Source organism: Vespula pensylvanica, chromosome 13, assembly GCF_014466175.1.
Source record: "Vespula pensylvanica isolate Volc-1 chromosome 13, ASM1446617v1, whole genome shotgun sequence".
NCBI classification, from domain to species: Eukaryota; Metazoa; Arthropoda; class Insecta; order Hymenoptera; family Vespidae; genus Vespula; species Vespula pensylvanica.
The window spans coordinates 2642279-2658564 of record NC_057697.1 but is presented as its reverse complement, the minus strand read 5'-3'; the positions used below and the strand labels follow the sequence as shown (position 1 = coordinate 2658564).

Here is a 16286-nt window from a genome sequence, read left to right as displayed (position 1 = left end):
TATATATAGATATACATCTCTCTTTCTCTTCTTCTCTTTTTAATTGCAGTTGCAAGAGAGTCGATTCGTTGGCGGCATACGTGCAAATAGATGGAAAAATGGATAAAATCGACTCGTTTTGCGGAGAGTCGTTACCACGGCCAATCATGAGCAATGGACCACGGCTTTTCCTCGAATTTCATGGTGTAACGTCTTCGCGTTATTCGAGAGGCTTCAAAGCAACTTACTCCTTTAAGGAAAGTAAGTACGAAACTTTTCCCTTATCTCTTGCAAAGAGAGAACCGAGCGTGACTACGTAAATTAAGAATTTTAGTACGTTCCTCTCTTCGGAAGTAACCTAACGCAGCTAAAAGTTATTAATTATTTTCATTAAGTTCTTACTTGTTAATATCGGCGGCTTTAAAGCGAACGAAAATATCTACGTATTTTTTTTTTTTCTTTTTTCTTTTCTTCTTTTTCCAGAAGAATTCTTTCCGTATTTTTCTTTTTTATTTCTTAATCGAACGATCAACTTTTTTACAGTTTAATATTTTTCATTTTACCTTTTATAGAGCATAATTGTTAATTATTTTGAGGAAGTTTAACTAAGAGAAAAATATTTAATTATTTTAGAAAGTTAAAAGAAAATTGAGAATTATCACGATCATAGAAAGATAAGAAATTATAACGGTATGAACGATAAATCAAAAAACAAACTCGAATAAAATCGATCGTCTCTACGTCGAACTAAATTCGCAGGGATATCGTCGTTCCCATAAATCGATTTCATACTTTCTGCCTACGAAGATGAACGAGAGGCATCATTCGGAATAAGTTATCACGAAAGACGCGAAGCGTTTCGATCAAACTCTCGCGATCGTAGGTACTAGGACTTGCGTTGAGTCAGTGCAGCTACGTCAAAATTTCAATTTCCGTCCGTTCGTTCTATCGCGATAGCAATGCGTCTCGTCTCTCAAGTGAAAACGTTTATCAGTCGCAGGTGAGTCTCGGAGGTACCGAGCATTGCTCGAAAGGGATTCGTGTGATTCCGCATGCGGAAACAAATAGATTCGCTATGTCCTTGATTTTTCTTTATCCTTCCTACACTTCAAAACTAGAAATCCTTGAAAATACAATGAAAATTAAATACGATTTTCTTAAACAAAATACATTTTTCAAATTTAATTTTAATAGTATCATCTATATATACATATACATATATGTATATATTCTTCAATAAAATCAATCGTATAAATTTGACGATGAGGAATCTACGTTTCGTTCGATTTCTTTTCTCTCTTTTTTTGTTTCTCGTTTTTTCCTTCTACGTCAATTTCCTTTCGTCATAATAATCGCAATTTAATGTTAAACAGTTGCAATTTGATAATACTGGCAAAAGAAAATAATCGTGAAAATCTAAGAACGGATGAACTATGAGATAAATCGAAAGGCATATAAAGTAACGTAAAGTTAAATGAGAATTCGATCTTAATCCGAAACCTACAGATGCATTTTCTCTCCCCGTTCCTTTCAACGCGGAATATTATTATCACCGAGACGACGTCGACGACGACGACGACGATGGATCGTTGCATGGTTGAAACGAGAAAGATGAGGAAGGTAGAGGTGGAATAGGAGGAAAGGGGACAAAATGCGAGTAAATAAATTTCACCACGGTTTTCTACGAATCTTTCGATTCCCTTTCCCTTCCTCTTCGTCCACATCAACTTCACCCTGAGTTCGGTCGGATATTCAATATCCATCGTACAAATCGAGATGGACCTTGGATTTGCCATCTTCAAACAGGAATTCGCTTTCGTCGTTGAGGAAGATTTCAGAATTTCAAGTGGTCGATTCGAGAAAATCGACGTCTGGAACGGTAAAAGCATCTTCCAAGATGAGAAAGAAAGAGAGAGAGAGAGAGAGAGGATAAAAAGAGTTCATCCTCTTCGAATCTTCGTTCATTCGCAGCAAAATGAAGTATCGCTTACTATCAAAGATAAGAAGGACAATTTCATTTCAATTTCTTTTCTTTTCTTTTCTTTTTTCTCTTTATCCTAAATAAATAAAATAAAATGATAAAAGAATGCTTGGAAACGACAAAAAAAGGAATCGTTACGCTATTTTGTTTTATTGATTAGCCCAAAATAGCATTCGCGAGGATTCGCATAAATTCGAGGGACTCCACGTAACGCTCTACAGAACGTCGGTTTTCTCTTCTCTGAAATAAATTCAAGGCATTCGTTTGGCTCGCCATTCCTTCAGATACAAACTTTAAGACACGAACGAGAGAACTAAGGAGAGAGAGAGAGAGAGAGAGAGAGAGAGAGAGAGAGAGTACAGCCAACGTAATTCTTATCGTGAGGCATCCAGCTGCATAGAAGAAACGAGTCGGAGGCTCTATAGTAGAGGAGTACGTTTATCAGAAACTTACTTGGAGTGTTCCTCGAACGAGAAAGAAAATTCGCTTTAATTTCGTGAACGTTCGTGAATACTCGACGACACGAAAATCTATTTCGCTTATCTGTCTAGTAAGATCGATCGATAGTATCGTAGGACCTTCGTCGTCCTCGTCGTCGGTGTCGTTGGTGTCGACGTCCTTCACGATTCGCATTTACTCGTGAAAACTCGAACGTCGTATAAAGAAAAAAAAAAGGAAAAGAATTTCAAATAAATAGGAAGTTTCTTAAAAGATTAGAGATCGATTTAGGGAATCGAGAAAATCGACTTTTCAAGAAAAACTTTATTTACGGAAGCGGATTTTTCGTAACAAACAAAGACAAAAAGAGATATAGATAGACATAGAGAAAGAGAGAGAGAGAGAGAGAGAGAGAGAGTCATGATTCGTAGAATACTTTGAAAGTTTGAGAGATCTCGCTAGAATAGCTATATCGAGGACGACATATTCTCAGCGACGTTTTCGAAAACTCGAGGAAAGGGTCTGACGGATTTACGAGGTTGCTGGCGAAAACAAGGAGACGTCGAACGTGCACTTGGTGGTGCGAGAATAGAAAGTGGAGGAGGAGTAGCAGGAGTAGGATGAGGATGAGGATGAGGACGAAGAGGTGGTAGTGGTAGAGGAGAAAGAGGAGAAAGAGAGGATGGGTTGGAAGAGGAGAGTGCATCCGGAACGTGAACGCCAGTGAGAGAAAGAGAAGTGTACAAGTGGTAGAGCTTCGAGTCGGCCGTTGAACGTACGTATCGTTCGTGTCAAACGCTCAAAACTTGCGCCCCATATCCGCGGTAACGCTTTAATGTAAGCCCTCGGCGTAGCACGCTTTCGAACTTTCCCGTGCGGATGCAATATTTCCGGCCAACTCTACGAAGTCGATACGTCCTGAACACGGGGCCTATATACATACATATAGACGTATATGAAAGAGGTATAAAACGGGAACGGGTAGCGATTCGAGAGGCTCGGCAAAATCGAGATTTCGAGATCGTTATTATACTACCTGCATATCGGGGAAAAGTGATGGTAGTCAGCCGTAGAAAAATTCTGCTGACGAATACGATGACTTCTTATGGGTATTACCTTTTCTTTTTTTTTTTCTTTTTCCTTTTTTTCTTCTTTTTCTTCTTCTCGTTTTTCTCCACCTCTCCCCTCCCACCTATTTCTCTCTTTCTTTTTATCCCTTCTTTTTTCTTTTTCTATTTCTGTTTTTCTCTTTTTTTCATGTTTTTTTTTCATTTTTTGGAAGATTAACTCGGGTTTGTGAAAATTAACGAAGGGATATTCGTTATTATTATTTATTTATTTTTCTTTTTTTTTCCCGGAGAATGAACGGGGGTGGATTAACATTTATTTATCTCGTATAAAATATTTCACATTCAATGTAAATTTATTTAACGATAGTTAAATAACAAAAGTCGAAAGTAGCCACGGGTCGTTGGCTGGGCTAATGGCGATCATACCTATAAACTTTCATCGACCTCTGCATATATATATATATATATATATATATATATATATATATATATATATACCACCATCTAATTTTAGTTGTATTGTAAATTGTTGTTAGTGAATATTAACTGGCTCAGTGTTCGAGCTCGTTACTTCTAATAGACAGACGTTCGTTGGAAAATCGAATTCTTTAATCCAAGAATTTCTCTCTTAAATTTTTCACTCTTTTTATTAAAATTTTGCTCTTTTCTCTTTTCTCTTTTCTTTCTTTATTCTTTTTCTCTTTTTTCTTTTTTTTTCATCAAATAACGCGAGATAATACTTTTCCGCGATTATTGTCAACTATCGTCGTATCTTCGTTCCTATGTGGTGTACGTGCGAGTGAACAAGAACGCAAGGATTATCGGCGGGCAGGCTCGTTTCCCGCGATAAAAGGATTACAACTGGAATAACATCGTTCTGGATAAAGCTCTCTATCTATCGAGTCGACGTTATCGCGAGATATACAATGTGACTCGAAAATCTTCTTGGTAGAATTCAGAACGAAAGAAAGAAGAGAAAAAGAAGATAGAAAGAAAGAAAGAAAGAAAAGTAACGAAGAGAAAGAATGGAAGGGAAGGAAAAGTAACTTAATCTTAAATGCCTCTTTCACGAAAAGGTCTTCGTCCCAAACCGTTTTGCATTTCTCGAATTATTCTCGCGGAGCAGCAGTAAAACGAGGTGTAGAAATCGTTATCGCTGATTACAATTGCAAAGTCGAAGGTGGAGACTGGAGAGAAAAGGAAGTAAGGAAGAAAGGAAGATGGTGAGTTATGGTGGAGGCATTCTGCCGAACATTTTCCTTCTTTCTATCTTTCTATCTCTCTATCTCTGTATCTCCCTCTCTCTTTGTCTCTTTCTTTCTCACTTTTTATTTCTCTTTTTTCTCTTTCTATATAGATACGACGATCCCTTTTCGAATCTTTTGTAATGCAGATAGTAGGACAATTTTACGATGGTTATACGCTCAGAAGGGTGTGATAAACAACCATGACCGGTTTCGTAACCATCGTATGAACTCTTCTTCCTACAGGTTTTCCCTCTCTTTCTCTCTTTCTTTCTTTCTCATAGCTTGCTCTCTGAAAAAGGCTAGGAAAACGTATAACTTGCTATATCGGTGGAACATAAATTGCCAGCTCGTATATACTTGAACATTCTTCGAGGCTGAACCTAGAGGTATTATAAAAGTTCTCGCGAAACTTTATCAATTTTACGGATTCCCAGCTTGTACCGATGGTGAGAAAAAAGAAAAAAGAAAGGAAAGAAGGAAAAAAAAAGAGAAAAAAGAATGAACGTGCCTACCTTTCTCTTTCGTTTCTTTATTTTTCTTCTTCCTTCAATTACTCGACCCATCCGACTATCTGAGGTTTAACGATCTCCAAAGATTTTCTTCTCTCTCTCCTTCTCTCTCTCTCTCTCTCTCTCTCTCTCTCTCTCTCTCTCTCTCTCTCTGTTTCTTTTCTCTCTTTTTTTTTCCACAGATTCTCTAGTTTGAAAAGATACGTGTTAATGGCCTATACAATACATACTTCTTTATATCTTAAAAAAGTAACTTATAACCTTCCTAGAAAGAGGCTAACTTTCTATTTGCATTGCATATACCATTTGGAAATCAATTTTTCAAAGAATTTGTTCACTCAAGTATAACCACATCTTCTTGTTCGAGTTCGAAGAAATCTCAAATCTTTATATACACATGCAATATATATATACACACACACACATATATATATATATAAATATATGTGTATAACATATAATATATTATATATATATATGTGCGTGCATGCGTGTGTGTATATTTCCATTTTATCATTTTACCCCTATCGTCGAGAAAATCTCACGTTGCCATTCGAGTGAATAAAGAGAAGAGACAGCGATTTTTCGCACAGAGAGAAACCTCGAGGAACGAAACGGAAGTAGGGAATACGATCTTCCTGCTAGTAAGTATGTAGTAGAGAGTTCGGTGACAGTAATAATTCATAAAAAGTATATGGCGAAGGTGAACGCACACGTGTATACGTATGTAGAGATACGTATAATACATGCTTATACGCATAATGTAAGAAGGAAGAAAGATACTTTCGTGTAAGTGGATCGAAAGCTCCTCTTCTTCTTCTTCGTCTTTGTCTTCGTCTTCTTCGTCTTCTTCTTCTTCTTCTTCTTCTTCTTCTTCTTATTTTCTCGCTTTTATAGTCAACGTAAAACAAGAATGGTTTTCTCAGTACGGACAGGCCATATTTTTAATGCAAAATCTCGACTGAAATCTTATCCGTAACTTTCTCTTTCTTTCTCTCTCTCTCTCTCTCTCTCTCTCTCTCTCTCTCTTTCTCTCTATTTCTCTTTCTAACCAATGATGGTACATATTTCAATATTCGGTTACGTTGATGTCCCGTTATCCTCTCTCGTTAGAATCATACGACAAGAATGTGAAGGTTGGACAGCTAGACGGACGTCTAGACTGCGAGAGATACTTTGAAAACTCGATCTACCCTAACCGTATTTTCACGTGACAGCTCGTATTATCCGGATGCATTGTTTTCATGAAAACGTCAGTGTAAGTCCGATCCTACCTTTTTACCTATCCAGAATTTCTATCTCCCTATTGTAATTTATCTTTAAATACTTTTATTCGATATATGATATTCTTGTTTATTTTTCTTTTTTTTTCATAAAGATAACAAATTCTTCGTTTGTGCATCAAGAGATGTATTATCAATAAAGGGGAATTATCGATCATGTTAAAATTATACGCAATTTCTTTCTCTCTCTCTCTTTTTCTTCTTCTCTTTTATCTTCTCACAAATCTTGCACTATCTCTTTCTATCTTCTAGTCCGTACAGTTGTCGTAATGAATTTTTAAAGAAGCTTTACGAATTTTATGACACTCGTTTTTAGATGTCTTTCTTCTGACATGTTGTACGTCGTAAAGGGAACAATCATTCTTTCTTTCCAGGACACCGTGTATAACCGAATGCATTGACACCACGATAGAAAGACAAATTCTCTCGTTCGGTAAAGGTTTTGAAAAATTGATGCCGTAGCTCGTTCCTAAATGGATTTTATTGAGGGTAACGGCCAACTAAACGTACCATTTTATTGGATCGTCTAGCACATCGCGATACTACGAAGAAAGAAAGAAAGAGAGAAAGAAAAAAAGAAAAGGAAAAAGAAAAAAAAAAGAAGAAAAGGATGGTAGAATAAAAAGAGCGGATATACGTATACGTAGCAAGGACAAAACAGCAAAATAGGCTTTTATACGAGTCCCATAACTTATTGATTACCGAAGCGAGCTTTTTCGATTCCGGAGACTACGATTTTCTAAAGAGGCTGGATGAAAAGGAAGAAAAATAAAAGTGGTTGCAACGAACAAAAATCCATAATATTAAAGAAAGTTTCGGGATAGCGAGAGAAAGAGAAAGAGAGAGATAGAAAGAAAGAGATAGAATCATACAACTGACATTCTCCAACTATTTTAGAATTTATGTTGGATTTTACTTCTCTCTTTATCAACTTTGACTTTCTCTCTTTTTTCTTTTTTGCTTTCCACCACCCTCTATCTTATTTTTTTAAATCTTTTTTTCTAGCTTTTTTGGTTTCTTCTTTTTCCTTCTTTTTCTTCTCTCTTTTTTTTCTCTGTTTTTCTTTTCTTTTTTTTTTTTTTTTTTTTTCTTTGACGATCAATTACAACGTCAGAATTTAATTATATTCATTGCGAAACGGCGATAAAACTTTCGACGAAGTACGTCTGTCTTCGGGAGAGGCTTAATACATTTTTAATTGCTTTAAACGTCGCTTATCATGGACAGGCACATCCGGCACAGATCTATCCAATTCAATTTAAATGAACAAAATTACAGTGTACAACGAGCAATTAAAAATCCTCCTAGTCCACCAGCTGGCGTTTGTTAAGTGAAAACCAAACTGATTCTAAGTTACATAGTTACAAGAGACATTCAACGATACTCGTTAGATTTAACGAAATCTTATTATTTAATAATTATTTATTCGATCGTACTTGATCGAATGGAAAAATAATTTCATTTCATTTCGTTTCTCTGGCAAAAACTTTTATACTTTTCGTGTATGATGATGATAAAAAAAGAAAAAAAAGGAAAAAGAAAAAGAAAAGAAAAGAAAAACACACGTGTACGCAGGCACACCTAAACCACCATTTCTCGTTACATTCTCTCCTTCTCTCTATCTTTGTCACTCTTTGTTACGGTCAAAGGCCAGTAATTGAGGGGCCACGAAGTAACAACGCCCTGTTCTGTGTTCTGTGGAAACAAGCGACTAGATCGAGCGCGAAAAAGTAAAAAAAGTAAAAAAAAGAAAAAGAAAAAAAAGAGGAGAGAGAGAGAGAGAGAGAAAGAAAGAGTTGAAAGTGGACAGTGAGAGGAAGAGAGAGAGAGGAAGAGTAAAAGAGAGATAGAGATAGAGAGGATGGTTGAAGGGGATGAAAGAGGAAGAGGAAGAAGCGACGCAAACACGGTCATTTCGAAATGAAAACCCTCCCTCGAAATGCGAGTCCCCCGCGCGGGAGAAAAAAAGGGGGCAAACCGGATATCAAACCGTCACGGCTGAAACCAGTGATGGAAACTTTAATTTGGAACAGCGAGCGAGCACGCGTGTAACGTTCGATGTTTGGGGTACACATCCTGCGCCGATTCGATCGAACTAGAAACAGTACAGTACGTTCGATATATCCTCGCCTCGGCGTTTAGTTTAGTTCGTTTCGAGAGAAAATTTCTCGGCTTCGTTGTTAAGAATTACGTTATTGTTCTCCTGTCGTTCTGTAAAAAAAAAAAAAAAAAAAAAAGAGAGAGGAAAAAAGGAGACGCGAGCGAAGAAAAAAAAACGAAAAAGCACGCACGCACGCACGCAAAAAAGAAAAGTAGGAGGGAAATCGCGCTAACAAACTCGCGTTATAGATTATTTTCGATTTTATCCCTTGTCTATCGCGATATTTCTTTTCGTTCCTTTTTTCTTATTTTTTCTTTTTTCTTCCTTCGGATTTAATCGTTAAAGAATCGTTTTTTTTTTAATTTCTATTTTTTCTTTTTTGGTTTCCATTTGTCCCCTTTTATTTTTGTTTCTTTTTTCCTTTTCATTTATATCGCTTTCCTTTTAGAAATCGATTCGATTCATGTTCAAAACTCGATTTATTTATTTAGCGTTTTTATTCGCACGAACTCTTTTTTATTACAACAGGGAAAAATTGCACGTATCACTTCGGGGATTTGCAGTTTATTATTTGTATAGATTCGATTATATAAAGGAAATGTTTTATTTGCGAAAAAGCGTGCGGGTCTACTACTAGATCAATCGAAGGAAAATTTTATGTCGGTCGAAACTCATGTGGTTTCTACTACTTGCACAATTAGAGAAAAAAATTTTATGACCGAGAAAGCACGTGGTTGTACTACTTTCCTGATCGGAGAAAAATTTTATGACCGAGAAAATACGTTGTCGTACTACTTGCTCGATCGGAGAAAAATTTTTGTCCGACGAAAAAGCCGTACTACTACTACCTGCTCCATCGGCGAAAACCGACGTCCGACCAAAAACTCGGTTGTACTACTTGCTCCGTCGGTGAAAAATCTACGCCGAACCAAAAACTCGGTTGTACTACTTGCACCGTCGGTGAAAATCTACGTCGGACGAAAAACTCAGTTATACTACTTTCCCCGACCGGTGAGAAATTACCGTACGACCAAAAACTCGGTTATACTACTTGCCTGAATTTTCTCCAAATCGTTAGTACGACCAAATAGTTGGCTCCATCACTTGCTCCGTTTCATCAAAATTGTTAGCCCGACTAAATACTCGGCTATATCACTCGTTTAATTTTTAACGAAATTGTTTGTCCGAACAAATAACATCGGTTCTCTTGATTTCCTCCCTTTATCGACATTCGTATATTCGTATCATATCTTTATCGACATCGTATATAGAAAAAAAATGTTATATCTGTTCTTTCATATTATATGTGGATCTTTTATGCTAATAACGATTGCAATAATTAGCTTTATTGTCTTATACAATAGATTCGCTCGTTCGACTCTGAAGTTTAGTAGAACTGTGACTGAAACTGACTGTCAATACCCTTTCTTCTTAGCGTACGCACGAAACATGATAGGTATCCTGGCGTATAATAGGAGAAACTAGGAACAAAGCGTACACGAGTCGAGTGGTGGAAGGAGGGGCAAAAGGGTGGAAGAGGAAGAGGAGAGGAGAATGAAAGAGAAAAAGAGGAACGGATACAAGTAGAAACTCCAGTTTCTCTCGAAGCCACACTCGAGGCTTTTCTGTCTGTCTGTCTCTCTCTCTTTCTCCTCTCTCGAATGCGTTTTCCCATTTAACTGTTACGAATGAATATCCGATCGTGCGTGTAGCCATCTACAAAGAAAGGATCTGATATGTGGAAGATAGACTGAAGTTAACAAAGTGTTCGTCATCTTAAGTCGAAGTAGATTCAAGTGGTAGAAACGGAGTTTCTTGCATCGGAAAAACTTTGGTACTTTTAGGTTATCGCTCGAATGTAGCAAAGCAACCCATGACATGACGCAAATTAACCTATTTCAAAAGAAACTTTCCAATTCGATAGAAGTATTTGTAGAATTATTGTCAAAGAACTTAATTACGAATTATTATATTCAACGATTTTGTTCGCGTAATTTCCTCCTAAAAATCATTAAAAAACGATAAAAATAATTTGATTGGTTCATGAAAAATTGTTTGTAACAAATTGTTATAAACAAATAGTTATAAACAATTTTTTCAAATATATATATGTACAACGCATATATGAATGTATGGTAAGACTTGATTATAATTTATACAGAATTTGTTAAAAAAGATTGTTTATAACTAATTGTTTATAACAATTCTTTGTTTATAACAAATTGAACGTTTGTTACAAATACGATGAGAAAACGAACGTGATAATTTTCTAACAAAGTAATAATTTCAACGAAATCGTTTATCAACTCGATTGTTAACAAATAATTGTTTATAACAATTTGTTTATAATAAATTGAACATTTGTTATTAATATTATGGTAGAAAGTTTAAAATTTTAATTTTGAAGTTTCAATTTGGGCAAAATTGTCCATATAAAATTTTTGCACTAAATTGTTTATAACAAATGCTTAAATTGTTAATTAAAATATAATAATAAGATAGACAAAAGTTTAAACTTTAAAATGAACTTTATTTCAAGTCTCTACGACTCTTGGTTCCTGAGATATCCGCATTAAAAAAAACAGCTGTTTTTTGACCTACATAATCTCAGTAAAATGGCATTGACACAGTGACCTACATAAATTCCAAGAAATTACGCAAGCAGCTGACCGTAGTAAATGCTTCTTACTACGCTCGTAATCACGTGACTACTCACACCACGTGCTTCGTAATTATGAATGGAAAATTTCAAATGGACGTATCTTCGGAACAAAAAATCGTAGAGACTTAAAAAAAAGTTCATTTTAAAAGGTAAATTAATCTTTTTTAATCTAAATAATTTATTAATAACAATAATAATAATAATTATAATAAAAGAAATATAAATAATTTTATTCTTCTTTTTTAAGTATTTAGGTTATTCGATTGATTTTTGTCCACTAAATTCTTCTAAAAATTAACTTTCCAATATTGTCAAACAATATTTATTAATAATATAATATTGGTTGTTATATACGTTTCATTTAAATTAAAATAATACATAAATATTTTCGTGTATTTATTACGGTACATTTACGCAACGTTTATTAACTTTTCGACGTTTTCCTATAAAATTAAATCACAAATTTATATTCCAATCTATTAAATGAAAATATTAAACGTTACTCGATCTACTTTATAAAATGAATATTTAATCTGAAATCGTAATAATATTTGCACCTAATGGTTACGTATAAAAAATCACATTAAAGTATCTCTCCTGTCGCTTATTTCGTATTATTTTACAAATGCAAATGTATATGGACACACATTCGCCAGTGATACATCACTTTTATTTTATGAGACAGTTCAGTATGAATTATTATAGATATAAACATTATTTCGTTCTTTTTTTCGTATTTAAAAAAGAAAGGACCCAAAGGGAGACTATCGAATTATAAATCTTCTCTCTCTTTCTCTCTCTCTCTCTCTCTTATATTCTTCCTCTCTCTCTCTCTCTCCGTCTTTTCTCTCTCTCTCTCTCTCGTTTTTTTCATGTTAAAAAAATCGACGTGAATTTTTTATCGGCCAACACCGAGACCACAACAAAAAATTTAAAAATGAATGCTCGCCCTTTCGTCTCGTTGCCGTGTGAACGTTTATAACTTTTAATAGAATAATCAAACATTCGGTGGTTGTAACGACCACGGGAAAATTTACTTTGGGAGTGGAATGTAATCACGCTTTTAATAATTGCCATGCACCTACGCGATGTTCATGGTAAAAAACAAAAAAAAAAAGAAAGGAAGAAAAAAAATGGAAGAGCCAAGCATTTCGAGCTCATGCATACGGTATATAGGCAACAACGTCATTGGAAAGTCAAAAGTTTGATAGCGACGATATCGAGAAATAGGAAAACAAAATTATCACTTTCATATTTAAACAATTTCGTTTAATTGTTGAACGTTATCTAATACAAAATTGCATATATAATAAGTGCAATATATTTTAATGACTCTGTTTAACACATTTTTCTTATATGCATATAGGTGCATGATTTTCTTTGATCGATTAGAAAAAACAAGAAGAAGAAGAAAAAGTTATTTTTTTTCTTTTCTTGTTAAACTTAAAACAACAAAAAAAATAAAAGAAGATATAACGAAGAGAAAGAAATTCTTTGTAAATCCTTTGACGTTCCTTTTCATGCTTGTTGAGTTTGTAGGCTAAATCGTGTAAAGATTATAAAACGAGTGTGTGTGTGTGTGTATATATAAAATATATGAAGATATATAAATATGTGTTAGGCGAAGCGTTCAACGATGCGTTTAATCGTACGTTATCTCCGTTGAACTGTCAAGTGGCGTCATAAACTCGTAGCACCCTCGTGTCATAAATATATGAGATTTAGATGTCAAAATGCAAAACGAATGTCCGAACGAGGAAGGTAGGAAGGTATAAAACGAGAGAGGAAGATAGAGAAAGAGAGAGAAAGAGAGAAAAAGAGAACTGCAGGAACATAAACGAATGTGGCGCGTGTCGGATGTCGACCGACCGTGTTCGTCGATTAACCGCTCAAAGCCAGTCAGCTCGTAAAATCTCGATTCTCGCTTGCTATGCTATCGTAAAACATTGTCCAAGTTATTTCTATGACGTCACATCTTGTAAACGAGCTTTAATCATTTTTCCTTTTCGTACTTACCGAGTACCTTCGATAATTGATAATTACTAATTGACGTTGTTTCTCCTATATTTTTTGTTCATTATTCTTCATTATTATTTCTTTCTTTCTTTCCCTTCTTTATTTATCTCGAATGTACACAATACGAGAATCATTCAGTTATCGCCATTAACAATTAATTAATCGATTCTGTTTTTCTTTGAATTTATTTCGAGTTTCATTAAAAACAATTAATTAGTATATGTAACTTTTTAGTAAGAGAATAAAAATAAATGAGTTTGTTACATGACATTTAGATTAAATTACATCAGGATACACACACGTATATATACTTACAAGCATCTTTCTAAGACCAAGGCAAGAAATATCTCAGTATTTTCTGCGAAATACAATCCGAATTCCGCAATGCAGAAAGTACGCAAGATATACGGAGAGATACGAATTGGTGTTTCGTTATTTAGAATTTCATGATTTCGAGATATCTCGCTCAACGCGAAGCTACGGATGGCCGTCGATAATTACAATTTATGTTAGAGAAAAGAGCGAAAAGAGAGAGAGAGAGAGAGAGGGAGAGAAAGAGAGTAAGAGGGGAAATACGAGAAAGAGTTCAATCGACTCTGCGTTTAAAACCGATAATTTCACGCTGGTTGAATGCGAAAACGTGCACTTTGCAGGGCTACGCAGAATGGAGGTGCGTAAATAAATGAAAAACAGGGGAATATGGATTAAAATCCTGCTGTAAAAGCGAAATGTGCATACCGAGTGAGATTTAAAACATATAACGAAAGAGAAAGAGAGAGAGGGAGAGAAAGAGAATAGTTCTATTAACAAATTGATATACGTTATTTTGGAAAACGCGTTTACATCCGCTACGTTATCTTACAATCCCTATTACAATGCGTTGCATATTTTATATAAAAAAATTATATATAAATATATAAAAAAAACTTTATATAAATATATAAAAAAATTGAAATAAAAAGCTCGCTGGAGAATAAAAACAACAGAAAAAAATTACTCTTTATAAATATATAATATGATTTTTTTTTTTCTACCAATATAAAATTGTTTTATAAATGCAATTTAATGTAAAAGTTAGATATCGCCATGTATTGGTGGTACATTTTATGTTGGTACAGAAGTATAAAATTGAACGGCCATACATTCCTTTCCTTTGATCTTATCAATATTAGTTCTCGGGTTGTATCGTGGAGAGAGAAACACGCAAACACAGTGTGGATCACAAACAACGATCTTGCGCCGTGTACATATGCGTATACATGTATGTGTACGTGTATATATATATATATAGTAGTATTTATCTACATTACGTATATATGTTTGTACGAAAGTAAAAGAGAAAGAAAGGGAACATATGTGTACGTTCCTGGTAACGGAGATAACTCGTAGATGTGTAGCATTATGCCGGATATTAAACTCGGTTCTGTGTAACAAAAACAAGGGACACAAAAAAAACTGCTTGTCCTTTCGAAAGAAATTATTTTCACTTTGAAATAATATTTGCAAACAATTTTTTAACTACATATTCCATCGACAAAGGTAAAAGAAAGCATTCAACTAATGGAGGTTAAACAAGTCGTCCTTTTATTTATTTATTTATTTATTTATTTATTTATATATTGTAGTTTTTTTAATTAACGACAAACTTTACTTTCAACGATTTAATAACGAAATAAATATCACGTAATTTTATCATGAAAGAAATGAATGAAAAATATTCGGAATTGTTGCAACGAACTTTGTCTTATATTAATTTATATTATAGAATACGGACATTATTCGACGTATAAATATTAACATTTATAATACATTCTCGCTCGTTTTTTCCTTCTAATTAACTCGTTATTATATTATACAGAAAATGTCATTCTCTAACTAAGGATTTTCTTTACCACGAATTTTCTTTAAGAATTTTCTCGTTATCGAGAAAAAGGACATGGCCTGAGGGTATTTCGTAAGGGTAAACATTAAGTTAATAAGAAATAACGTAAATCGTGGGCCTCTATGTCGACGATAAATGCGAATAGAAAAAATGTAGGTGCGGAAGGAGAGCTTATTTTCTACAACCACCATCGTAGTTGGGGTAGATCTTTTGAAAAGTCTCCGAGTAAGGCGGACCAGCTTCTTTTCCACTTCGTTATTTTATCTCCCTCCCTCTGCTTCTTTCCCTCGTCTCGTCTCGTTCCTCGGTCCTTCTTTCTCCCTTCCCCTTATCACCATCACTACCACCAGAACAACCACCACCATCACTGTATTCTCCAGCTTCTCTCGCATATACAGTACTCATAACAAATGCGGCTAACTAAGCGCAAAAGTAGGCGAGCCTTGCGAAAGCCTATTACTCGATGTTTACGACCCCGAGGAAACTTGGCCGAGTTCTGGTACACCGCACTTTAGGAACTCGAGTAGAGAGAGAAAGAGAGAGAGAGAGAGTTTCGTCGTATCTACTACAACTACAACTACGACAACGATGACGACGACGACGACGATGACGACAACGACGACGACGAGTTATTTCAAACGAACTCTGACAACCCTCGATCTTGTAATTAACATACTCTTCCTTCTTTTTCCATCTCTTTCCTCTTGTTTTCTCTTCTTATAAACTCACAAGTGTATATAATTTTAAATTATATATATATATATTATTATTAAAAAATTTTTAACTTAGTTTGAGCGATATTATATCGGGTTATAATTATCACACGTTTTCTTAAATGACTTTTTTTATTTTTATCGGGATCGATCGTAGGATTCTTAATTTTCTCGAAGAAGAATTAAAAAAAGATATTGAATATTATTTTTTGAAGGAAAAGAGAATTGTCAGGTGGAAATCGTGTTCTGAGAAAATTCTAACAGCAGGAATCCTTGCGAACCAGTCGAGATCAATTTTCTTCGTGTATGAGAAAATCGGAGTGGTGTGTGTGTGTCTGTATCTGTCTGTCTGTCTGTCTGTCTGACTGCGTGTATGTTGAACTAGAGAGAGAGAGAAAGAGAGAG

General features: G+C 34.9%; 1 protein-coding gene across 1 annotated transcript in view; it reads left to right on the top strand.

Moving 5' to 3' along the window:
• LOC122633821 (suppressor of lurcher protein 1) overlaps positions 1-16286 on the top strand; it is a 277955-nt gene that overhangs the window by 250055 nt on the left and 11614 nt on the right. The window contains exon 10 of the mRNA XM_043822220.1: positions 50-240. Coding sequence (XP_043678155.1) covers positions 50-240 — 191 coding nt within the window. The remainder of the gene's footprint in view (positions 1-49; positions 241-16286) is intronic.